The following is a 27,713-nucleotide window of genomic DNA, read 5'->3' as shown; positions in this document are numbered from 1 at the left end:
AGTCACCTGTCAATTTTTCAAAACACAAACTAAGTAAAGCAGTTTGACGTTGAACGCCGCAACGGGTTTTTCCCTCTTTTTTTTCGGGTTTGAACGCATCTTAGCGCAGCGGGTATTTTTGCGACGGCGTGGATGAACTCGATGTCTTCATGGCAACGAGGCGATTCGGTGCCGAGCGCCTAGCATGGCGGAGGATCCGGCGGCGGCCATCCGGGGATGGCGCTCGCCGGTGAACCGGACCCCCCAGTCCCGGAGAACTGCTCTCATGCTGGGCTCGCTGCTCACCTCTCTCCTCCTGCTGCTCCACTGCTTGGCCGTCCCGCCGGCGGCCGGCTCCGGGCTGGAACCGGAGCCGGAGTCTGTCTCCCGGAGGATGCCGGAGTGGCCCGGCCGGGAGGGGGCGGTGGGCCACCCGGCCGCCGGGCGCTCCGAGCGAGGCGGGACGTCGATGCCGGAAGCGCCGGAGAAGAGGAAGGAGGCGAAGGTGATGCGGAGGGTATCGCCGAGGCTCGCGGGTAGACTCAGGCCGCTCGGGGAGGGCTCCAAGAAGCTGCCCCAGGCGCTCATCATCGGCGTGAAGAAGGGAGGCACCCGGGCTCTGTTGGAGTTCCTCAGGGTCCATCCGGACATCAGGGCCGTGGGAGCTGAACCGCACTTCTTTGACCGCAACTATGACAACGGCTTCCACTGGTACAGGTAAAAGAAAAACAAATACCAGGAGCGTCTTATCCTCCGTGAAAATAACGTCTTTTGCACAGTTGTAAACTTTTTCTGCGATTGCTCGTTTTCATTTACTTTGACCGGATGTATTGACATTCAAATGTACATTTTCATTAGATTTATGTTGATGCATTGATTTTTGCTGTGTTTGAAAAGTTTGATTTTTTTTTTTTGCATGGAAGTTTCATAACTTCTGAATGTAATTCACCTCATATGTTATGAAGCTAACTTTTTTTTTTTTTTACAAATTTAAGACAGTATTTGAAATTTATTTTGAACATCACAATTCTACTCAATGGAGTTTTTTTTTTACACATGCTGAAAACAATCTTTCACTTCTTGATGAAGTATGGATGACATCTTTTGTTTCAGTGGAAATATTTTCATAAACAATATTTGATCAATATATCCTTTTTTAAACAATCCTCACAAGACCGCCATAGCACAGTAAAAAAAAGATCCAGAGCAAACGTATTTTTATAATGATTTTGTAAATAATTCCAAAACAAATGATCTTCCGCCCTCAAACTATCCTCATATTAAAGTATTATTTAGAAGACAATACAAAATGTGAATGATTAAACATAATCTTCAAAACAAGTTGACGTAACTCTGAGTAACTTTGAGTAATTAAAATAAATTACAGCTTGTTTTGTCAAAATAAATGCATACAAACTCAAAACAAGATGGCAACAACACAATAAAATCAACATTATTTTTAAAGTTGCTGTATTTTTTAAAATAAGTTAAAAACAAATGATTTTCTGCCCTCAAACTTTACGCATTTTAAAGAATTATTAGAAATAAAAGTGTGAATTAATTTAAAAACATCTTCAAAACAAGTTGACATTACTCTCCAGTGACTTAGTTGGATTTTAAATACAATTAAATAAAATATAAATTCTATCACAGCCTTTTTTGGAAAAAAAATGCATAAAAAGAATTTATAGAATTTTTTTTATAATAACAAAAACTCAAAACATGACGGTAACACAAAAAATATTTTTAAAAATGCATAAAAAAATTTAATAATACTCAAAACAAGGCAGCAACCCAATTAAAAAAAGTCCAGAGCAAAATATTTTTTACAGTTTTTTAAAAATAATTAAAAAAAAGACCTTCTACCTTCAAACTATGCATATTTTAAATTATTATTTGAAAAAAAGTGTTAATTACTTTTAAAAAAATCATTAAAACAAGTTGACATTATGCTGCAGTTCCAGTAATTTTGTAGTATTCTCAATAAAATTAAGAAAATAAAATCAATCAGAGCTTGTTTTAAAAAAAAAATAAAAAGAACCTATACAAATAAATACTTGCAAATACTTGCAAAATAAATGCAAATGTCAAAACAAGACGGCAAAACAATTACATTTTTTATTTTCAGTTATTTTTAAAATAACCTCAAAACAATGATTCCCCACTCTAAAATTACCCATATTTTGAAAATATAAGAAATAAAATACAGTGTGAATTATTTAAAAAAAAAAAAATCTCTGCAGTTTATTCCAGAAAGTATGTTTCCTCCATATAACAGCCTGTCTAAGTTTGTGATTAATTTGTTGGTTCACGTTTCGTTGTGGCCCGGCGGGGGAATAGTGGTATAATACCCCCCCCCCCCCCCCCTGCCCCCCTCCCATTAACTCTTCTGCGTGTCTAATGGAGCTGTGTTACATCGAAGTATTAGGGGTCACAATTAAGGGTTACCTGAGTGTCTCGGGAGGAATAATTCACCTTTTGCGCCTAGTTAACCGCCATTAACGGGCCGGACCTCCAAATTTTTACTGGCCGAGCTCCGCGCACACACACACACAAGCGGCCCTGTCTCGGCGCGCACGCGCTCTCTCTCTCACACACACCTCTTTGTTCGCCCATGAGAGTGAACATTCTCTTTTTGCCATCACTCTTTCTCACCCTTCTGTTTACCTATTCATCCATTGTGGGATTGAGGGGGTGGCTTATATCCATGAGGGTCCCATCTATCCCCAGACGCTGCCAAGATTCCCCGGAATTTTGGACCGTGCCGCCAAGGACGGCCCGATCGCCCCCCCCCCCCCCTCCGCCGCCTCCTCCCTTTTCATGCTGCCCGTTTAGAAGAGGAGCGGCCTTGAATGGCAAAGAGGAATAAATAAGTGTTAAAACAAGCAGGCCGGCTCGGCGGGAGTTCATGCGTCCCAGCGCTCGCCTTTGATTGTGGCCCCTCCCCCCACTTCAGATGGGAAGTGCTTGGCCCCGGGGGTCAGGCGGAGACATGTAAGGCTTGCGGTTAAAGCCGGAAATTTTTCTGCCTTTTTACCCAGGTCGCTGTTGGGTGTTAACATCGCTGACACGGAGGGTACGGATTGGGTCTGATTTGCAGTCTTCCGAGGTAGTATCAGAAGCCCTTTTTTGGTCTCGGTGGATTCGGTCTTTCTACCTCCGGAGCCGGTAAACTGTGACTTGGAAATCTGGTTGTTGTGTTTTGACGAAACGCTTTCGACAAAACAAGGCGAGAAGCCGGTGTCGGGTGTTCAGGTCCATGGTTTAAACTGTAGCCTTAATTGAAGTAGTAGTAATTAAAGTAATTGAAAAAAAGTAGTAGTAATTAAAGTAATTGAAAAAAAATATGATTCTTTCTGTCATATGAACAATAATAACGCACAAAACCGTATAAATCTCATCTTTGTCAATTTTTAATATTTTCCTGTGCTCATATTCATGTTGCGTGTTAAGTGTTTCAGATTTCCCACATTGTGAGCAACCAGCGAACGCCTCGCCAGTAGAACATTGAATGTGTTAGAAGCGATTGTTTTTCCTTTTCCTTGCAACGTGGCTTCATTTTGTCATAAATACCCGAAGTTGCGCACCATCCATACGCCACCAAGTTAATGATCGTGTTTATTTGCTAAAAGATCGCAATGAGTCAAATGGAAGATCTTTCCGTGTTCTCTAACCGGTGCACACGGCTCCATACCTTATTTTTAGTAATATTCCTCTGTGTGAACAAGGATGGACTCGGACATTGGTCCAGTCTGCTTGCTTCTTTTATTGAGAACAATACCGAGCTGCTGTTAACTATAACAGTCGCTGGCTGCTAACAGCCATTTGACATCCATTTATTATTGTAAGTAAGAATACAGCTGATATAAGAATGCCTGTGTGCGTCAAAACTCGCCTTGAGTAGCGGGCGGAGCAAGTCAACCATCAAAAGCCAGTTCCACATTGATCAGAAAACATCTGATCGCTATTTAATTGGAGTCCTCTGTCATCCCTCGTCTGCATGCGGGAGGCGCGCATCCATGGCGGGATCTTAGTTTATCGTCGGGGCCGGAACGGGTCGCCGGCGCCAATCCCTCCCCGATGGGAACCCGCCGACCATATTTTAACGCCTCCTAAGCTCTTAATGGGACGTGGCAGCTCCAACAGGCCTCCTTCTTGGCCGACCCCCCCACCCCCACCCCCTCGGTATCCCCGCCTCGCACTTGTCCCGCTTGTGGGAATTTCCACCTGGCGCCCCCAAACAGACGCTCGCACGCCCAAAAGCAATGATGCAAAACTCTGTCATTTGTCATAAAAGTGGATTTTTTTCCACTACATGCCGCCTCTGCTCGTTTGGCTCTTATGTCACTGGATGAGTAGATATCCTCATTTTTTTTGTTTTTAACTTAGAAATTAAAGTGCTTGGAAACATTTTTTTTTCTCAAACATCATTATTTGAGTCGGCTATTTGGAAAACAATTGATGACTAACATATGTGACATATTAAGTTCTGCCTTTCACCATTGTGTGGCAAATATATTTCAACAATTTTACAAAAGAAATAAATGCTATTCATTTTTTTTTATTAACATAAAAAAAGTATATAAAAAAGTACTGTAACTGTAAACTGTGAAATTCCAATTTTGTAATTTTTTATTTATTTTTCCAGCTTGGTTATAATTTATAATTATTTATACAGTAACATAATTATATATAATATATCAAATAAAAATAAGCTTGAATTAAAAATTAAATCCATTCTTGAGTAACTTAAAACCATTTCTAAATATATTTAAAAAAAAATAAAAATCCTGCATTTCTACATGATATGATTGTAACTTTTAATATTTTATTTTTGATTCTGACAACGTTTTAAAAAACAAATCGGTCCGTCTGGTCAATTTATAACATTTCAAAATTAGAATTTAAAATCATTTACTCCATGGCATGAATGTATTTGTATTCATATAATATTTCTTCGACAAAACTAAAAATTAGAACAAAAAATTCTTCCCCAATATATATATATATATATATATATATATATATATATATATATATATATATATATATATATATATATATATATATATATATATATATATATTAGGTGTGATCATATAATTTAATATAAAAGCTAATTAGCTTCTCTAGCAAAAATTGTTAGCTAGCTACACGGAATCACAATTGGTCACATGCGGGGCGGGACTCTTTCATAATCGTCCTGCCACGGTTCATCTATCATCTCCTCCAGTTGTAGTCCACCGTCAGAGGAAACGTGTGGCTCTCATTACCATGCAAATCCTCATCTAAAGAGAACAGGATATAATAACGGCATCAAAGAGAAAATAAGAAAGCTTTTGCATTAGCGCTACGACTCACTTGGAAAGCAATCTCCCTTCAGTCCAACATGCACTTACTGTAACAATTACCAGTGCGCAGGTTGAGATTAATCGAATTACCGGGTGGCTTTCCCGCACTCGGCGTCCGGCGCATAAATCACGGCGCCCGACGCCGCGCGGACCCTTCATCACCGTCCTCGCGAGACGTCGGGCCGAGCTGTCGCCCTCCATCTATCAATAAAGCGGTCCGGGGCGGCAAACTCATTTTCTGGCACGTTCCCTCGCTTTAATCAAGCCGGCCGGCGCGTGCGGCGAAATCTGTCAGCCATTTTTCCTGCAAACGAGCCGCATGACGGACAAGACGAAAAGGCCAAGACTGCGGCAACCCCGACGCACGGAGCCAATAGAAGATTACGACCGATGAAGCCCTGCCCTTTGTCTCACTTGCAACAGTCGTCTTAACACCTGAGGAAGGAGTTATTCGAGAATCCCACCTTGCACAACATAAAGACCGGAAAAAAAAGTCCGTGGCATGCTCGGTTAAAAGCCTGTGATGTACGCATCAAATTCATGAGCCACCTTGCAAAATAGAAATCCCAACAGATGTTACTAATGATAGTCAACGTGAACAACAGATTTCAACATAGCTAGGACAGGGGAAAAATGTTGACCAAGTTGGGTCAGTCAAGGAAAACTATCAGCTGGGACGTGTTTGAGCCACCATTTTCTTCATGGATCTTCAAAAAAAAAAAATGTACGCAAAGACCATCTTGACATATGCCCCCATTGCTTGTCTTACTGCACCACCGAGTGTTCGAATGGCTTTTGCTTAAAAGCATTATCTAATTTAGTACCGTAATTCCCCAAATACAAGACGCACTTGTGTGTAGGACGCACACTTAATTTTAGGTCAAATTTTTGTATTTTCTATGGGGACTGGGGTATGCCCCTTTATCTACGAAGATTGTAAAAATGCGATAATAGCAAAAGTAACTACACTGTATGTTTATACATTTATGACATTGAAATATTTATTCTGTCGTAATTAGAGTATTATGAATTTTGAAGACTTTTGCATGATGGGAGTCCAGGCTAAGCCAATCACGGAAGTCATTGAAAGGCTTGCAATTATCCTAAGTTGGCCGTTAGCGCCACCCGGTGGTTTTGGTGCATCAACACAAACATTTCTGTCGCGCAAATTGCCGTTGAAAGGATTAATGCAAAAATCGAGGGAAATGCATGATAAAAGATCGTCTTTCCAATAAGTCCAAAATTGAAAGTATTTCCAATTTTGAATGGCAGTAAATGAGCCTGACATGGGCTAGATTTGACACCTTCCGTTTGCAAACATTTAAAAGGGACCACAGCATGGCGTATTCAAAGTCATCATGTTTTGACAATTATGCAATATTTCACCCTCCTTTTTGTAAACTTTTCTCATATGTTTGAGAAGCTCCGTTTTAGACTGACAGAGGGACAGAAAGATCCACACACACACACACACACACGCACACAAACAGAGGTTTGCGCCTGCGGAGTTTCCGTGCGTCTGGCTTGTTCTCCGTCCCGGACTCTGCCAGGGCGATTGGCGCCGAGCCTTCCTATCGCCACACGGGCGCTTGCAGATAGCAAAACGCGACGAGGGTGCCAGCATCCGTGCCTTAGAGCGCCGTCGCCGTGGATTCTCCGAGAGGGAGAAAAAAAAAAAACTTACTCGAACAATCTTTCTGCCTGCCAGGGAAAAAAGAAACTTTTTTTTTTTCAAAGTAAATATTTAAGTTGGAAAATGGAAGATGCATGAAGAGCTAGCTTCCTTCTCTTCCCCCAAAACGTTTTTTTTTGTTAATGTAAAAAAAAAAAAATACACAATCACACACTTTAAAATAACCAAATAGAAAATAATAAAGCCTATTTATTTAATCATTTATTTAAATCGATTTTTTGCAATGCCAAAATTACTGCAGATAGTTAAAAAAAAATCTAATATATTAAAACCTTGAAATTTCATTGAAGCGACAAGATAAAACATCTAAAATTGTAAATACATTCAAAGAAATATTTGAAATGTAATCTGTTTTTAAATAAATGTTTACATGAACATCACATTATTTTCAATTGTAAACAAAAATAAAAACACTTCAAAAAAAGATGAATGTTATCAAAAGTCCTAAAACTAATGTCAAAAATTTGTAAAAATACCCTAAAAAATGATATGAAAAGGGGAATGATTAAAATGTTACAATCGAAAAAAAACCCCACTGATACCTAAAGTGAAAATAGTGATAAAAAAAGATTAAAATGTACTTGAAATAATTCTATTGTAAAAATGTAATAATGCAATTGACAATCAAGTCAAAATATTTTCAATTTGAAAAAGTTGAAAAGGGGAATTATTAAAATGTTACACAAAAACAAAACTGCACTGATGCTTATGAAGTGAAAATAGTGGCAAAAATCAATTGAATGTATTTAAACAATTTAATTGTATAAACGCAACAATGCTATTACCCTTTCTACCATTAATAAAGAAAATGAGTAAAAATACACCATTTTCTATTTTAAAAAATCGAAAAAGGGTAAGATTAAAATTTAAAGGTATGTAATAGTGATGAAAAAAAACAATGAAAATGTACTTATTGTAAAAATGTAGTAATGCTATTAACATTATGAGTATTAATGATGAAAACGAATATTTTATGGCATCACACTATTTAAAAAAAAAACATATATAACATAACAGTAAAAAGTTGTTGACGGCAACTTAAAAAAACATTTTTAAAATGTATTATATCCAAGCGATTCCTCGCGTACTCGAGCGACAATAAAAAATGACCCCCTTTGGTAATACGAATCCCAAAATAAAAGCTGGGTTAATATATAGGCTAATACCTCATAAAAGGCGCGACAGCTGCTAAGAGGACCGGAGATATGACGGGAAGGCGGGATTCTTGGCGGGTTAGGAGGGTGGGCGGGGTCACGCAGGTTGCACACTTGTGTACGCGCAATCGGCGAAAGTCAGCAAAAATCGGAATCCTTCAAACGATGAAACGCGCCTTTGCAAGCATCTGATCGTTGGACGATTGCCTCAATTCCACCGAATTTTATATATATATATATATATATATATATATATATATATATATATAGTAAAAAAAATAGACAATTAGACAAAATGCAGAAAAGAGTTCAAACTAGAAATTATTAGGCAAAATTACACAATAGACACTAAAAACACAAAATAGACAAAAATACAAAAACATAAAAAATGTATATTACAAGAAAAATCCGATAATTTTTGTAAATATAATAATATAAATATAATTTAATAATATAAATTGAATAGGGTAAAAAAATTGAAAAAATAAACACAGAATCAACAAAAAAATTGGCTAAAAACGGACTGAAAACACCAAAAAAATGTCTAACAAAAAAATCAAAATGATAAAAACATGGCTGGTATTAAAACATAAGAATAATATTAGAAAATGTTTTTTATTTTCTTTTTTTTGCTCACCACAAACCGTTTTATTCCTACTGTAGCACTTCACACACACGCACAAACACAGCCCCACAAAAAGGCTAGAGAAAGCAGCATATGGCCTGAGGCTTGCTCTCAAATGACCCAACAACAGGTCTTCTTTTAGCGACCAGTGTGTCAGGTGCTCGCCATCCAGGTGGAGCGACCCTGCACCTGCTACCTGTACCCCCGCCCTCCCCCGCGCCCCCCCAGGGCAGATTCCCCACATGCCGGAGGGCAGCTGCTGCCAGGCGCTACTTTGGACAAGCCTGCATGGGGCCTCGCAGGTTCAGCTGCTGGCGGAACGTAAGGATGTCAGAGGGGGTAGCGGGGGTCAAGGAGTTGGGGGGGGGGGGGGGTTGCATGCCTTCCCTTGGAGGTGAGCGGTCCACTTTTACAATGGCGACCCCTCCATAATCACTTTCACAATCCAAAGGCGGCTCCAGCTAGATCGCGTTACATCCGTTGTGGGTGCCCGCCCCCCCGACCTTCGCTTCACCTGCCCCCCCCCCCCCCCCCCCCCCGCCCCCACTCCATCCTACCTGCTGATCAGATGCGACGACTAGCAAAGAAGAAGGCCAGTTACAGTTAGCCTAGCCTGCTAGCTTACAAGTCACTCACACTCGACTATGGAAACGGTATGAACGATGGACAATTACAAAAGCGCAGAAGTTTCGTGTTTGAGCAGCATCCATTTGTCACGTACCGTAAATTTACGAGTATAAGTCGTTACTTTTTTCTCACGTGTTGAACCCTGTGGCTTATGGACGTATTGATTTTGAATTGCTATTTTACTCACCACTAGGGGGCGCGCTCCACTTGTAAACATCACCCCACGCATTTATTTCTGCGACTTACAGTCCAGTCCATCCGTAGTGTTGTTTACTTGCCACCAGGGGGCAATCCCCAATAAACAAAGGGAGACAGAAGAAGACTATCGAAGTATTGATTTTGAGTTTGATCACCAGGTAGCATTCTCCATTAGTAAATGCAATCAGGCATGTTATTGTTGTGTTGACGCAGTATTCTAGCAATCTATATTCAAATTGTCGCACTCATTTGCAAAAATTTGGTTTTGAGGGATGGGTAAAAGCCCTGAAAAGAACAATTTATTTGTTTTCAGAAAAAATAACAACCCAAAAGTCTTTCTTGTTAGCCTCGCTTTGTTGTCTTTTGTCGAAGCTTTCGGCCGGTCAGGATTTTCTTTGAACATCCTCTGACTTATTGATCCCATTGTTTCCTGGTGTAAAGGCGTCGACCCCACACGCCCGCGAGACTTTTTTTCCTTTTCTTTTTATGGCCTGCTTTTATGTGGAAAGCGGACACCTCAAGAACGAGGGTTAAATCACCTTTACGGTCAAATCCATTTTTCCAAGCCTCTTGTGTGTGCTACTCCTTCGCCGCTCTCATCTTTTCCCGCCCATTTTCCCGCATCCTTTCGAGCAAACATTAAATCAAGTCACCGGATTCGAGATAAATGTTGCAGCTGTGTGTTTGTCTTAAGACAGGCTGATGCAGCATGCGCCCAAGGTTAGCCTTGTTGGTCCTGTTCTGAATAACTGTACTGTAATTCGTATTTTTGATCATATTATTATATAATTAAGAACCAATAAATGAATAAATTAATAAATAAATGTTTGCTATTGAACCCTTTGTGTGGTATTTTGTCCAATTTTTGGACAAAAATTTGGCAAAGGGAAAGCATTGAGAGGACACCAGGGAGCTGAAATTACACCCAGGTGGGAACTGCATGTCAGATTTCAACTTAGTTATAAAACTACCATGGGTGTGACATCCCTTGGCAGGAATGATGTGGAAAAAATTACACAAAAATGGTCAAAATATGCTGCACAAGGTTCAAGAAGCAAAATATGCAATATTTTGCGTATATTTCATCACAATCGTAGACTTGTTTACACCTATTTGGATCCCCGAAAACATGACTCAAAAAAATACTATTGTTTACCATATCAAAAAATTCCCATCCTCCATTGACATAACACAGTTTTTTTTTTCAAAGATTTCACCATATACTGCAAATTCTATGACCTTGTACACGATTGGTCATTTGTCACTTTGACACTTGATAAGTCATTTCAACCTTCAGGCATTAGGTAGGCGTCTTCACATTGATTTGCAACATTTTTTTTCCCTGTCATAACCGAGTCATCAATAAGGGGGAGGAGCAACAGCAAAATGGGTGAGAGTGGGACGTTCTCTACCAAGACGCCACCAAGTACGGGTCCCCCAACCCGCATCAATTATTAACCCGGCCTATTAGCAAGGCTGCATTATTCACTAGGGAAGCTGCGACGGCGTCCATTAACGACGGCGCTTTCTTCCCGCGACAACGCCACGTTCGCCGACCACGCGCTAAGTGCTTTGCATTTATTTCCCCTCGAGCTACATCCACGCGGACACCCGGATTATTTTTGCATCTGATTTCAAAACGATTTGACATATGACTCGAATCATGTTTTTCATTTTGCAAAATTTGCAGGCACGCGAATCGCTTTGAAGTCGCCTTTTTACCATCGATTTAGCCGATCTAAAATAAAACTTGTTTTCCATCGCGATCAAAATTTGAACCATTCGTCACAGACAGATGGACGGCGCTAAATGGAGACGCGTTTTAAGTTTGTCAGATCTCGGCCGAGCACGTTATGTGTAACGAAGGCCCGCGGGCCGTGACTTCTCGGCTTTAATCAAGAATATTCTCCCAGATTTCGACATTTACCAAGGTTGTCGCTTGGATTTATGGCTCCTCGTATCATGAGAATTTCTTTCCCCGTTGTCCGCAGATGGCAGGACAGTTATTTGATAAAGCCCATTTATTATCATTTGCTTATCTGTGTAATTGATGTCCAACCCGCCCACGATTCCCCCGCCTGCCATTATGTCATCGTGCAAACACTTCATTGACTGTTCTTGGCCAAAGCAGCCAATATTCCAAGCGGAGACGTAGCCTAGCTACGCTAGCTGAAGAACGTCTTCACCTTTGGCGGGAATCTCATTACGTCTGCCGGGACGCAAGCGCATCGATTGCGTTCTTTTAGGATTCACCTGCGGCGTTGATTTATGGAGCTTCCGAGACAGGCCGCTGTAATTAGGCTGGAGTTGTCAAGCTCAATCCTCCCCCCCTGCGCCCCGCCGGTGCCGCCGCCACGCTTGACGACCGTGCGCCGGGTGAAACATTGCGTGAACGGCCCACGCGGACCCTTCTCCTGACACGCCATTTGTTACCGTCACACTATTTTCCACTCAGCAGCCCGCCGGCGCTAAATGTTATTTTGCACTTTTTCTGGCTTCTAATCGCTGTCGGCCCCAATCCAGCAGCAGCAGCAGCAGCAGCCGGTGCTGCTCCGTACCCGCAAAAAGCTTCTATGCCAGCTTCTTCTCTGCACACGCAAAATGGCAAAATGTACCATGGAAAAAGCCAGCAGCTAAAATTTTATACTCATTTTTTTTAATTCCGATGACCATGTTGAAAAATGTGTGAGCATGAACCTCAAGTAAAAAAAAAAAAATCAAATGAGGATCAGATCCAGCTTAATGGATTTGTCTGATTATTTCAAGCCACAGAATTTCACACAAATTCTTTTTATTAAATATTGGCAGTCCTTTTAGGCGTTTAAAGTAAAATAACTCATTCACTGCCTCATTCACTTGCATAAAAATGTATCACCCGTGACTATGACCAAAACTGACTTAAGACATTTTGACACTAGACGCAAAACCCATGATGCTTATCAGAAACAGAGATTCTAAAATATGAAAAACAAAACAAAAACACAAAAATATTGAATTTGTTCGAGGGCTAGGCAAACATACATACTGATTAAATTATGTTCGTTCACCAGGATTTTTTTTTGAAGTTTTAGTTAGCATGAACAAAGGAGTCATTATTGCATATTCAACATTTCATTTGCTATATTTCAAGATATTCCTGACCCTTTTAACCCCTTGTTGTCAATTTGACCCGATTTGGGGAATTGATCTAACGGCATCCAACACAAAGCATTAAAAAACACTAGGAGGTTAAAAATGACTATATATTGTCAAAACAGGTAGAGATTAAAAAAAATAAAGCGTATCATGAGTTAAATTCCCGCAAAGAAACAGAAAACGTGAGCGAAATATGCAGTTTTGTTTTGAAAGTGTGTTTGTGAACACTATTATTCTTTATGCTAATGTGTCTGACAGCGCTTCACATTAGCCTCAACCGTCAGGAAAACGAGCGACGTTAATGCACGTCTCGTTTGGCTTTGCTGCCTTTCTCCTCATCGCACATCCTCTGAAGGATGGCTGTTGTTGCGCTTTCCACATTGGTTGCTCTAATTGCGACGTGGACAGCAGAAACGCTTCTCCACGCCCGCATCCGTCATTCAAGCCCGACGGAGTTTTATCACGCTTCCGTGATCTCCCGGCGGAGTTCTAGCTCAATGTTAATGTGCTTTTAGGACGATGGCATCAAATATTGAAAAATATCCTGATTGATATTGTTAATTATGCGGCCGCCGAACGCCTCATTTACCGTCTCCATGGTAACGCTTAGCGTTTGCCAGTTAAAGTCATACGGATGAATCGTTGTCATCGGTTAGATTTGACTCATTCGCCTTTCGCTATGCCCCGCCCAGGAAATGCAGACAGACCAATCACTCATGTTAAAGCTTTAACTCTGTTAATTAGCTGACGCTTGTAAAACCCCAGGTAAAAACATAAAAAATGTATAAAATAGTATAGTAAGTATATATAGTATACATGTATACAATCAGAAAACATCATAACTAAAAAATATAGAAAGCATTTATTTACCTTTGAGTGGCGCTTGTTTTGGCCATATTTCCTAGTAGTAGCCTAGGCTAGGCTAGCTTAGCTTTCTTCGTATTTCTTGATTATCTCCAGCTTCGTTTCCATATAAATCACCTTCTTAACATCACTGGCAATCTTGGGACTCGGGTAACCAATTCAAGTTTGAAATAAGCACTAAAATGCTTAATAAATACAAGATTGAAAGCACTCTCACGCGAGATCAAGTCTTTAGCCAGCCATCTTTGTGACCCCGTGCGCCGACCAATAGCAGCCCAGCATGTTCGTGACCCCGTCACGCTGACCAATAGTAGACCAGTATCTTAGGGAGTTGAGACGCCGACCAATAGCAGACCAGCATTGTCGTGAGCAGTTTGACGCCAACAGAAAATAACAGCAATTACCTAAAAACAACAAAACACAACCAACCCCAAAGGTCATGACAGTTGTTGACGTTGATTGTAAAGCGGGATAAATGCCTTAAAGAGGGGACGAAAAAACTCAGTATTCCACATTGTAATGTGAAAAAAAAACAAATGTAGAGGAGAGTCTGTATAATGTAGTAAATTTTCCAATAGGTTCCTGTGTATCACTACAATATCACCATGATACTATGAGCTGTTTGTAATATTTCTCTTATTGCAATACGAGAGGGTTTGGACGCCTCTTAGGGAGTTGGACCCGCACTACACTGCATCCTTTGTCCTCAGGCCCCCGTCACGCTATTTTATTCCTAACGCCATCCGTCTCCGCGCAGCGAGGCTCGACAGGCTAAAACATTAGCACGTTGTCAGCGGCGGCTCAGACACCACCGTCCTCTGTTACACTTCATATTCAGCCTCGGGGATGGAGTTACCTCGCTACAGACTGGGAAGGAAGAAGAGGAGCCCCCCTCGCTTTCTCACAATGTGGGCGGGGGGTTTAATTGGGGGGGTCCCAGTCCAGTTGACGGCGGGCGCTGGCTCCGGTTCGGCCTGGAACATTTTTCACCTTTTTCTCACAGCGACGTTCCGCCCTGCTGGTCTGGTGTAATGTGACCTTAGACACTTTCCGACTGTTAGAGTAAAACGTCTTCGGAGAGTGCAGGCTTGGCTTAGTGTACTAAGTGCCGCTGTTTTGGTTAGCAACAGTGCTCAGAGGGGTTCAGCAGTTAAGTCTTTAACCGCAGTGTGTGTTAACTTTTGAAAAAAATGAGATTACTCCTGGAAAAAAAAATCTCATGTCCACTGTTGTGTCCATTTTGTCTCAGCAAGACCGCAACGTTAACATGTGAGACGTCATTGGAAATGCCAGGATGTCTCCTACTTAGCACGCTAGGATTTAGTAGTGTAGCTCGAATTATTACAAAGATAAGAACCAAAAACAAATGTATACCGCAGTAGTAGATTAAAGTAGTATTTTTATCCGAAAAAAAGTTGCATCGGAGGTAGAAATTTGGATGGTTACTTGAATAAACTTGACAATACAATACTAACTATTGAAGAAATAAATGGTAATACTGTAATCCGTCGTTTGTTGCCATTAACCTCGAGTTAGCGGCCGTCGCACGTTGACCAAACCGGAGACGGGAGTCAATCAAAACAAAAACAAAATCAAGACTAAAAATCTCTCTTACTTCTCTTGCGTCCTCAATGAGGTTCCGTACTCACTTCTCCCGCACAATTCTCAGTCTCAATACTCGTGAAGAGGAATTGTTACCGCTGTTTCATTTTTTGGCCAAAAATTCCCTCGTCAATTTAGAATGACGAACAGTGGTCGAGTTGAAGCATAAAAGCATTTATTTGCGGCTGAATAAGACCGAGTATTAACAGGCTGTTAGACTGGTTCAAACTTAAACTGCAGTGACGTGAGGGAACATTGTATTACAATATAAATAAAGAGTTCACAAAAATAAGATAAAATTTGAATATTTTGAAGATTTTTCGGGAACTGGAAGCTGCGAAACTCTAATAAATGCAGTCATTCTCACAAAAGAAACTTGTAATTTAACGGTAAAAATGTCAGCGGTTTCCAGGTTTATGTCGAGTTGCGCTAAGTGGGGAGCATCCGTAGTTGCTAATCCTGTCTGTGGCGCTCTCGCTGTGGCTTGGCACCCGCACGCGGGAAGCGCCGGGCGCTGCCAGGCGCTTTTTTGTTTCCGAGCCTGGGAGAAACGGGACGGGGAATGACGGAACGCGCGGAAAAGAAGAGCCGGCATAATCGCTTCCACGCTCTTCCGTGTCACGCCGGACTCTCACGCCCGCCTCGACTTTCGTTGCTTTGGACAGAAACCGGAGCCGACGGGTTTTAGCCATCTCGTAAACTTGTTGTTGATTCGCTAGCGGAGCGCACGCCTCCGTTTTAAAAGTTTTACTGTCAGATATTTGGCTGCGTTTCGAATCTCCGCTTTCATACGCAGATGAGGTTTCACTGTTTCTCGCCCTTGGCGGCCTGAGGCTTCTGATGCAGAGAACTGTAAAAAAAAAACAAAATTGAAAAAAACAAATTGAATGTACGTGGTACGTGGGAGAGGCAATTTGAAACGTCACCTCAAGACTTAAAACATAAAATGTCTCCAGAATCAACTTCAATTCACCGTCGAGACTGTTTACAGAAGAAGCTGCTGTTTTGGTTAGCAACAGCAAGTTTAAAAAAAAATCTGTACAGGAATCAGTAGATCATTTTTAGTCCATTTTTTGTCAAGTCTTTTCCGATCGAGCCACTTAATATCGAGCAAACTGAGCAATAATAATGCAAGAACCCACAAAAAGGGTAAGAAATTAGACATAAAAAGTACGTCAAAGGATTTCCAGTGAAAGCAATATGGAATAAGAAGCAAAGAAAAACGGAATGGGATTGTCTTTTTGCCAATGAAACACTTTTTGCGGCTTACGGATCCGCTATCACACTCGGGCGCTAACGTTTTGAGTTCCACTCACCGACGGGCTCATTTTGGAGCGTGTTGCTATGGTAACCGTTCCAAAGACAAAAGCTGCCGGGTAATTATCACAAGGCGAATTTGCCACCCCAATTCCAAAGCTCTATTGTGCGCTCCATCATTTTTACTTGATGTATTCAAATCAGGCTTACGCCGAGCATTTTATAACCCTCGGATTAACTCGGAGGAAAAGTATCGTCTGGCGGGGCGGCGGCGGCGGCGGTGGTCCTAATGACGCCACATTGACCATGTAAGCCAACATTGCGGGAACCACAATACGTTAAAAATAAGCTTCGCTATTAAACGTTAAGGTATCTTATCTTTCCGCTAGCCTCTTAAGCCCGCTAAAAGCTGACTTGGCAAAGGGAGGAAGTGTCAGTGAAGCTAATCCTGCTCGGGTGTCATCGCCGCAAAGTGGGTCAGAGAAGTATGAAAAAGTAATGGAAGGGCTCGGAATATGCCTTCATAGCAGGGCGCTCGAGTGCGCTTAATGGCTTGCTATAAAAGAATACTGAGCTCCAGGCTATCATACTAATTCCTCAAGTAGCAAACAAGCTATTAGCTATGCTAAACATTTGGGAATTTGAGCAAAATATTTTTATCAGGGAAGGATGAACTAAGAGATGATGACTAAAAACACTATTGAGAACAAATTTGCTGTAAATTCTTTGTTTTCGACTCTATGTTGCCCCCTGTTGATTTGGAGTTGAACAGCGATCTCCCGCTAATCAGTAACAAGGTTGAAAATGTGTTGTTATTATTGACTAAAGATTCTAAACAGTGAGAGAAAACACGAGAGCCAGATAAAAAAAAAAAAACTGAGCAAGATAAGAGCAGCATTGTATATCATCAGGACAGGAATATCAAATACTTGTAAAAATAATATGCATGTGCGTAGAGGTGAGTTGTGAACAGTTCACAAAGAAATACCGCAATCCCCCAAATATAAGACACACCCTTAAAGGGACAGTGTGTAAGATTTCGACCGTTTTTCATTCAAAAGGAATAAATGAAATGACTATAAATTTCAATTTTCTATTCATCTTGCAGCCGTTAAAGTCCGTCATCATGCCTCTTCTCTGACTGTCTGTAATGGCACTGTCCCGCCCATAGTAACATCTGATTGGTTAGCCGTACAAGACCCCAAGCCAATCAGTAGCGAAAGCCATATATGGCTTCATCCACACGCACGCAGCCAAAGTACAGACACAACTGAAATTGGAAGGTAACAGACTCTACCGAACCTCCTTGCTACCGATTATCGGTATCGTATCGGCCCTGAAAAAAAAACATATCGGTTGATGTCTACTAATACAGTTGGTACTGGAATATGCTAGTGTTATCTTCTCCCATTCGTCTCGTCCTCAATTCAGACTGGAAAATAATACGCTTCCATGTTGAGTTATGACATATCCGTGTGCTTTTATCCTTCCTCACCCGCAGCCGTCTTCCTCAAGCCGCACCTCACCGATACGCCATCCGGCTGAATAATTCACCGAGCATGTTGCCGTAAAGATAAAGTTTTTTTTTTTTTTTTTTCCTTTTTTGCCCCACTGCCTTACGCAATAAACTGGGGACTGACTGGCAGGAAAAAAATGGACATATCCTGTTGTATAAATACATTTATAAGGACGTACAGGCAAAAGCTAACTCTATAAAATTTTTACTCGGCCGGATGGCGGCAGCTCGTTCGGCGGGGGAAGAAAAATGAGGATAAACATGAGGGCAAGGTGAGGACTGTATTTATTTTTACAAGATGTTATTTCTACTGAGAGTATGTGATCCAGTATTTTTTTCTCATAGTCCATTTATAAGCCATATCTTACAAATAGCACGTCTGATTATTTTTTTTTCCTTCCCACGTCGTTTACGGGGCCTCTAATATTTGTGGGTGAGATGGAAGTTTTCCAAGGAGCCCCCAAATGAGATGGATTGCTGGGGCGAGACGCCAGAAGGACAAAATCGGCTTTTTATCTGAGTTTTTTCCTCGATGACAGAAGAAAACAACAAAGAATGAATATTTGCATAAAGACGCCACCGGACACAGTCTGCAATCCCTCGACGAGAACTGAACCAAAGTTGATAAGCAAAAAATCAAACAAATTGTAGTACCAGGCAGACCTTCCTATTCGTTTAAGCCATGTGCCCATTATCTCTACACTGCTGCCACCCTTTGCAAAAAGTTGAACCCCGATGCAGTATTTCGTCCATTTTTTGGCCATTTTCTTCCACATCATACGTCCGTCCACCCCTGACTTTAGTAGTTACATCGATCATGGTTGTCCAATTAAAACAAATGATGTGTTATTAATTATAATGACGAAATTACGATACTTTTAGAGGCATTTTTACATTGTCAATCGAGTAACCTACGAGGGGAAGGAGGTGGGGCGGAAACGAGACAAGACTGCGAGGCAATGTGCACGTAAAAAATGATTTGTACTTTCAATGCTTTATTTTTTGACACAGCTGAAATGGAGGTGTTCAAAGATGATTTGCCGATCATCTTACTTGGGATATTTTCTCAAGCTTTCTTTACTCAAGTGACGACTCTTGTAAGATCAGAGCGTAGAACGTTGCCCTTCGCTTTGCTCCATGCCGGATGCTTCAAGCAAACGTCCACAGGCTGGAGACAAGTCAAGCCATCTTTTCCTTTTCATAATGCGTCAAGTCCGGGGAAAATATTATACACACAGCCAACAAAGAGGCAAATCGGTGACGCTTGACAAAAGTGCATTTTTGAAATGTTCTGTGCAGATACTCTAAAATGGATGCGCACTATATTGAGTTAGAGGTATATATAATCATTTTAAGCCTTGTCATGACATATTACTTTTTTCGCATTTGAATAAATGTTATTCAAACACAGATATCTGGAAAAAAAATTGACCTGTTTTGAGTTATGCGGTTTCGACACCCCTAATAAGGGGATTGAAAACGAATACAAAAACCTCAACTTGTACTCGGAGAAATACAGTAAGTGGTCGTGTCATGCTGAACCTTATGTTGTCACCATCTGGGTGAAATTTCAGCTCCCTGGTGTCATCTTTAAATGCTTTCTCTTTGGGAAATGATGTAAAAATCAAAAGATTGAACACAAATAAAACGTAAATCTTAAAAATGTAAATAAAAAGATTCAAGTCAAAAAACTTTACAATAATAAGTTAGATGTGGCTGCAACTGTCTGAGCCTTATTCTGATATGTCGCGATTTTGGAATACGAATTAAAAGCTGGATGCTTTTCTTTAAATTTGGAAACTCCATTGGAACACAAAAACGACAACACCGGGGTGGCGCATGGGAACCATCCGGGAGTAGGAAGCAATTTGGAGAGACTAGACAATTACAAGATAAGAGAGCCATCATCAAGCCGAGGAAAAAACATGCGGTGACGCCGTCTTGGAGTCATCCGGCGGGGAAATGACACTTTTTTTTGTGTGTGTGTGACAAAGAAGCAAACAGAGATAACAATGTCACTCGGGCAGAAAAATGTTTCAAAGAAAAAAAGTCTTTTAGAATAACAGGAAGTTGATAGTGAGATTGATGGATACATGACGAATATCCTTTAATGTCTTAAACATTTTGAAAAATGCCGTCTGGTATTCGAAGCTTTATTTGGATTTAGCTGGAAAATCTGCTGTTGAGGGAGAAAAGTGTCGGAGAATCAACCGCTCGCCGACGCCGAAACGCGCGCGGTTTGATTGAAATAAATGGACGGGGAACGTGTCATAAATCCATTTTAATGTGTTGTGGTGACACATAACATATGTTGAAGCTATTAAGGTGAGAAAAACAGGCGCTAGCTCAGTGTCGTTGCTATTCTATGGTTGCCCGGGGGCTGGCAATGTACTGTATATATCCCATTGAGTTGGTTTTGTGTTCGCTTTTGATGATTAGGATGAATTATGTCCAGATGTTTGGGGTAAATAAAGAACTTCACAAGCCAGGAAAGCTCGCAAAATTTACATATTGAGGGTTGAGAATACTTAATGAAGTTTACTTGTAAAAGGCTTTTAATATTTATCCTCCATAGGTTGTTTTAGCTACAAAATAAAATTTGGGGGCATCAGTCATGAGTAAATCCACAAAAAGTCCAAACTTTTCCATTTTAACCCTAACCCTAACCCATTTTATGAGGTCAATCCACATTTCAAGCCAACAAGATTTTACAAAAATTCCGCCCTTGAAAGTACCTTCACTTAGTGACATAAAATTTGGGAAAAAGTCTATTATATAAAAGTCTCAAGAACCCCTCGGAAGTCCGTTATTTCAGTCTTAAATCGATGTCCAGGGTAGGGTAGTAGATTGGGGTTTTGACATCTTGTCCCGGTGGATTTGGTCCATACATCAGTTCACATGTTAAAATGGATCAGAGTGTCTCATTTAAGTGCAGTATTTTTATGAACCTTCGAAACAATTCACATCAAAGGGAATAGCATTGAAACAGACACAAGGGAGCTGAAATTTCACCCAGATGGTGTCAACATGTCAAAATTCAACATGTCTCGACCACTTAAAGATCACACTACTACAATGTTTCTCAACTATATTTTGCCAGGCCCCCCTTGAAAAGAGAAAACTTTTCGCGCCCCCCCTCAATCGATGCACTAAATATAAATAAGATTATTATTGATGAAAGTTGTGGAAGTATACCTACACATGTATCCTTTATATAATATAAATCAACTTCAACAACTGTTGATTATTTTTATCGTGTTTATACAGGTTATAGCTTAGTCTAAAACGGAAAAAAAAGAAGCAAGTGCACCAAATTGCCTGAAACTAAAAAAAATGATGACAATTATTACTTTATTGCAATTACATTCCACATGACAAAAACAAAGCCTTTTTCCTGGGATCATCTGCGCCCCCCCTGGCATCACCTCGCAGGGGGGCCGCCCCACTATTTGAGAAGCACTGCACTACTAGGAGTGCGCAATCCCTCGGCTAAAACACAGTGAGAATGACGTGCGAGAAACCGTCCAAAAATGATCCAAATTTTGTCCAATGGTGAACCCTAACCCTAACCCTAAGTCAGGTACAAGTTTGAGCGTTTAAAGCCCGGAGCGGCGGGCTTCCCCTTCGCCGCACGGCAACCATTACTCTAAATCACAGCCGCGACCCCTTCAGCTCGCATCCACTGACCTGGAAAATATGCGGCGGGGTCCGTGGCCTTTGCTTGGCCGGCAAACAGCAGAAATATTGAGCCAATTACAAGATGATTATCTGCTGGCAGTGGCAGGGGAGCGAGCTGCGGGCGTGAGTGTATTTATGCGTGCCTGGCAGGAGCAGCAGGGAAAATGAATCAAAAGGACTTGCCATGGGAGGGAGAAGCACTTCTGCCTCCTTACCGCCACTTGTCCATTGACAAGACGTTGGCGTCCATCCAAAGCTCTTCGGTTCCTGGAAGGACAACAGCAGGAGCCTGCTGCCGTATTGTCCGCGGGACCTGGTGGTGCGTGTAGGCGTTGATTTTGTGGCTTTCGGATGACGGGCGGACATGAGTCACGTTCGTTTACAAGCGGGGGAGGGAGGGGGGGGGGGGCGAACGATCCATCGAACCGCTTTTATCCTACAAAGGCAGCATTGAGAGATGGACCGCGTCGGATTTGGCCCGGGAAAAAGCGAGGGCAAGTTCTGGCGTACCGTTCGTTCTTTTCCACCTGTGACGTCAAAGTCATGACAGGTTCACAAGACCTTCCTGCGCCGGCGTCCAAATTCCTCCAAAAGTCGTCTTGTTCTGGTTGTTTTTCTTGCCCCCCCCCTCCCAAAATAAACATGAGCCAGCAAGATGTAGGTTTGATTTAAAGCGGGAAGATGAAGACATCAAAGTCAAAAATGCCGTGAAACATTTGGTAACATTATCAGCGTTACAAAAAAAGTCTCTCGGTGAGGTAAAAACTGACCTGAAAACCAAAACAAAACTATTCAATTATATTCCACTAGATGGCAGAATGTATTATTAACACAATACTTTTGGAGGTCGAGGCCAAGACAAGATCAGTACTTTTGGAAGTTGAGAGTAAGCGAAATCAAAAAAAACTTTGGAGGTCGAGACCAAGACAAGACCAAGACTTTTCGAGGTTGAGACCAAGACAAATTGAAAAAACTTTGGAGGTCTAAACCAAGACAAGACCAGTACTTTTGGAGGTTGAGACCAATTCAAATCAAATAGCTTTGGAGGTCTAGACCAAGACAAGACCAGTACTTTTGGAGGTTGAGACCAATTCAAATCGAACAGCTTTGGAGGTCTAGACCAAGACAAGACCAAGACTTTTGGAGGTCGAGACCAAGACTTTTTGAGGTTCAGGCCAAGTCAAATCGAAAAAGCTTTCGAGGTCTAGACCAAGACAAGACCAAGACTTTTGGAGGTCGAGACCAAGAGTTTTTGAGGTTCAGGCCAAGTCAAATCGAAAAAGCTTTCGAGGTCTACACCAAGACAAGACCAAGACTTTTGGAGGTCGAGACCAAGACTTTTTGAGGTTCAGGCCAAGTCAAATCGAAAAAGCTTTGGAGATCTAAACCAAGACAAAACCAAGACATCTGGAGGTTGAGAACAAGATTTTTCGAGGTTGAGAGTGAGACAAAGACTAAAACCTTTCAATGTTAATGAAGATAAGACCAAGACTTTACGTGAAAGCTCTCATAGCACTCTAGGGGATGCTGCAAAACCACAACACCTGCATTTTGTGTTTATCACTGATCACAGTGGTATTGAGCTTGGCTCGACCGGTCTAGATGAAAAAATCCAGAGTCCACACTGTCCAAGACCAAGTAAAAATGCTGTCAGTTTTGAAACGAGACCAAATACCTTAATAAGCCCTCTTGAAACCGGTTAGGAGACCAAGACTGATCTGGAAAACTACAACATAAGCAAAATATCTGCACTAACTTATGAAACAGGACAACCAGCCAAGAAAAAGGCGGAACAAAGCTTTCCTGATTAAGAGGATCGCAAGAAGCCTTGCCCAGTGTGAAGATGGTTTAAAAGGTTTAACCCGGGCCTCGATGACCCAGTTTCAGATTTTCGTGTTATACTTAGTTCTGTCTGAAAATCACAGGTGAATAAATTCCACCTACAGTTACGTCTGCATGCCAAAAAGGCGGAGGAGAATGTATCCATTTCTCATAACTGCACTTCTCCGACGCACCTGAAATGCTTCTTGTGATAACTATAAAATTTACATTGGCCCAAATACGCAGGATGACGCCGCCATCCACCTCACTGATCCTGGAAGTACCCCGCCCCCCAGAGTGGCCCTTAACGCCCCTAGTACCTTTGCTACATTGACCACAGAACAAGCGTGACGATCGCCATGAAATATGGATGCCTCCTTTGGCACAGTCTCATCTCTTTTTCATACAGCCAATAATCTTCTCGCGTGAGGTTTGCCGTCAGGGTGTTTTTCTTTAAGTTGGAGTTGTAAAAACGATTTATCTATCAGTGCTAATGTCGAGGTCGATGGGGGATTGGTAAATCCTGACCACTTGTTTTTTTTCACCAAGCATCCAGAGCCATAAAATCCATTAATTTGTTCTCGTCAGTTTTTTCCCGTCCTTCATGACATCACAGCAATAAACAGTGGACAATCGATGGACTGGCCAAATCATATCATGCTATCCCACAAAAAAATTAACAGAACCCTACAACAAGGTACAGTGGACCCCAGTGTTACAGCGTCCCTGGCTTGCGTTTTTTTTTCATGTCGCGATGGGTAATACTGAGTTTTTCCGTCCCCTCTAAGATATTTTCTCAGCTTTGCGACAAAAACAACTGTCATGACCCTAGGGGGTTGGCTGTATTTGTGTTGATTTGTCTCCATCTGCTGGAGTTTTTAGGTAATTGCACATATTTACTATTGCCGTCAAACTGCTTCCCTGCAACACGTCACTACAATGCTAGTCTGCTATTGGTCGGCGTTTCCTCACGGAGATGCTGGTCTGCCATTGGAGGGCCTCACTCGATTCAAAATGGCGGAACGGTAAAGCTTTGTTCCATGCCGAGTGGTTACAAAACCATATTTATAGTGCATTTTACTGCTTAAATTTAAGAAAGGGTTAGCCATGAGTCCTAAGATTGCTAGTGATGTTAAAGAGAGAATAAGAAGATTTATATGGAAACGAAGCTGGAGATAATCAAGAAATCCGAAGCTAGCCTAGCCTAGGCTACCCTTACTACAGAATATGGGCAAAACAAGTGCCACTCAAAGGTAAAAAAATCCTTTCTATATTTTTTATTTATGATGTTTTCTGATTGTATATGTGTGTGTTATATAGACGTAGCTCTTACTGCACTATTTTAGTACCGATTTGTAATATGTATATACAATTTTGATGTTTTTACCTGGGGTTCTAAACGCGTTAGCTATTTAATAAAGGTTTGTATTGCCCGCCATACGATGAATTCGCCTTACGAGCCCAACCGCGGAACGGATTAATCTCGTAACACGGGGGCCCACTGTACTTTTGGAGCGCTAGCCAGGAAAGGAAGTAGCTTCAGAGTTGAGTTTGGCTGCGTGCTTAGAGACCTTGGAGCAGGCCACTTTGTCGGCTTGAGTCCTCGCCTGCCGAGGCTGATAAATAATTGACACCTGCGTTCTGTACTTCAGTGAATTTTAAAACCTGTAGAGGTTCTAAATGGCAAAGAGAGGCGGTGTTAATCATTCATGGCTTGCTTTTTTACCTGCGCTTCTTCGGGTCGCCGGATGGGATGTGCAGAAAGCGGCGTCGGGACGTTTTGCCAAGAAAACGTCTAAGCGCAGCTTTGTCGGCGTAAATATTTGAGTCTGGATTTATGAAGCGGCTTTCATCAATGGGGTTTCATTTCAGGGAGGTTTGGAATCAACGGTCAGACAAATGGAACTGTTTAGCTCCCGGATTCTAGCCGACTCCCCCCTCCCCCCGCCCGCCACCTTATTTCAAATAAACCTGACGATGAAGCACAAGAAGTGAAAAAAAAAACGTGCAGGGCTGATGTTCATCTTTGGTTTAAACAGGTGATCAATTATGCCGAGAGGCCCTTTAGAGTATCAATATTTCAGAAGTGGCCCTCACATTATATGATAGCGAAGGTATCCTCTTTCAAACGTCCCCTCGGGAGTAGCCAGCTTGCTTTCATAAGCGCCTTACGGCCACATGGCGGTGGAATCTTGGAGGTGTCGGCCACAAGAATGTCCCGACATCGCCTGGACACGCCGACACCGCGAGAATCAATATTTGCTCACACCGCCCCCTCTCAGCAGACACCTGATCGAGATCAAATAAATAGAGGCAACCCTGTGTTATTCTTGACTGATTGAAGCCGCCCTTGTCACATTTCTCATGTCTGTGCGAAAGTGAGCCGTCTATTTCATAGCGCAATCTGAAAACTGAGGTTACAGGCCACTACGTACTTTCCGAATCCGGAGTGCCCGAACCCTTTGTCCCAGAAGTCATTTGCGGCCCGCTATCAGTTTTTTAGCAGTCTGTGGCGTATGCTAATCAAGTTCAAGGCCGCAAAACGGTTCCGCAATCTCGACATCGTAGTCTGTCCACGGTTGTGTCCTTTTTGTGCAATAGGAAAGCCTTCGACCCAAACACATAGGACATCATTGGAAAGCTCAGGATGTCCTCAAGTGAGGACAATAGGATTCAATAGGGTGGTTCGAATGAGTCAAAAGAAAGTTAGACCAAAAGAGAGGTCCAAGAAAGCCTTGGTCCTGGTTGTGTTCAATGTCTCCCATCTGTAAAACACTTCATTCAAATGATGAGAAACGTAATCAGGCCTACGCCGTCAACACCGGACTGGTTTTGGTTTGAACGGAATCAGCAGTAAAGAACTGCACAGTCATCCTCGCATCTTTCAAACTCTTGCAAAAAGTCAGAAGATCAGTGAAAAGATGGCTTTTCAAAGTCATGTGACTCATTCTTCACATCTCTTCTCCCGGCAGGGATCTGATGCCCAAGACCCTGGAAGGCCAGATCACCATGGAGAAGACCCCAAGTTACTTCGTGACCAAAGAGGCGCCGGCCCGGATCTCGGCCATGTCGCGGGCCACCAAGCTGATCGTGGTGGTGCGGGATCCGGTCACCCGGGCCATCTCGGACTACACCCAGACGCTGTCCAAGAAACCGGACATCCCGTCCTTTGAGAGCCTGGCCTTCAAGAACAGGACTACGGGACTCATCGACACGTCGTGGAGCGCCATCCAGATCGGCATCTACGCCAAGCACCTGGACAACTGGTTGCAGTATTTCCCCATGGAGCAGATCCTCTTTGTGAGCGGCGAGAGGCTCATCGGCGACCCGGCCGGCGAGCTGGGACGCGTGCAGGACTTCCTGGGCCTCAAGCGCATCATCACCGACAAACACTTCTACTTCAACCGGACCAAGGGCTTCCCGTGCCTCAAGAAGGCCGAGGGGAGCAGCAAGCCCCACTGCCTGGGCAAAACCAAAGGCCGCACCCACCCCGACATCCGCCCCGAGGTGGTGCGCCGCCTCAGAGACTTCTACCGGCCCTTCAACATGAAGTTTTACCAGATGACGGCGCTAAACTTTGGTTGGGACGACTGAATCTGGCAAAAAAAAAAATTACGTGCCTCACCGCGCGATGAATATCAGACAGGAAACGAGTGGATTACACTCCGCTGAAATCCGATTGTCGAATCCAAGGAAAAATGCGACATTTACTTTCAAATGAAGCAATTTGAGTTTATTTTTACGGACATAACCCGAACAAACGGTGCGCCGCGTTAAAACCTGCATGCTGAAACATAGTCGGCACCAAAAAAAAAAAGTAACATCTTCTGATTGGTCTATCACTGCTAGTTACTGTGAGTGTTTCTTCCCTTACGTCCCTGCATCAGCGGGAAATGGTCCAACAGTCAGTAAAGTGAAGGGCTTAGCACAGGCGCACAACAACATTTTGACAGATTTTGGTATTCAGCGTACACACAAGACACACCGCACTGTTGATTTGTGAGAAAATTCTAGGTTTTTAGAGACTAATTTTCAAACGGATTTAAAAAATGTACTGCTAATTTTTGGCATCGGGTGGAATCTCAGAAATTGTCACTTTTCAGGAGACACCCGAACTGGTAATGCATTAGGAAAAAGAACAAGCCATTTTCAGCACTTTAGATTGGTCAATAATTTGTAGTATATATATATATATATATATATATATATATAT

At 42.1% G+C, this 27,713-nt stretch overlaps 1 protein-coding gene across 1 annotated transcript; it reads left to right on the top strand.

Moving 5' to 3' along the window:
• On the top strand, window positions 1-27,713 carry LOC148409782 (heparan sulfate glucosamine 3-O-sulfotransferase 3B1-like). Its single transcript, XM_088438912.1, has 2 exons — window positions 1-696; window positions 26,473-27,713. The coding sequence occupies exons 1-2, from the start codon at window positions 185-187 to the stop codon at window positions 27,092-27,094; spliced, it is 1,134 nt and encodes a 377-aa protein (XP_088295038.1). The 5' UTR covers window positions 1-184; the 3' UTR covers window positions 27,095-27,713.

This window comes from Hippichthys cyanospilos, chromosome 17 (genome assembly GCF_059441005.1).
Source record: "Hippichthys cyanospilos isolate Australia breed blue-spotted pipefish chromosome 17, RoL_Hcya_1.0, whole genome shotgun sequence".
Classification (NCBI taxonomy): domain Eukaryota; kingdom Metazoa; phylum Chordata; class Actinopteri; order Syngnathiformes; family Syngnathidae; genus Hippichthys; species Hippichthys cyanospilos.
This window is presented reverse-complemented; position numbering and strand designations above follow the sequence as displayed.

What these genes read in the sequence shown, in the direction of transcription:
- LOC148409782 (XM_088438912.1), top strand. Translation starts at nt 185, where the DNA reads ATGGCGGAGGATCCGGCGGCGGCCATCCGGGGATGGCGCTCGCCGGTG. An exon ending in AACGGCTTCCACTGGTACAG is followed by an intron (nt 697 to 26,472) that starts GTAAAAGAAAAA and finishes TTCTCCCGGCAG; the next exon opens with GGATCTGATGCCCAAGACCC.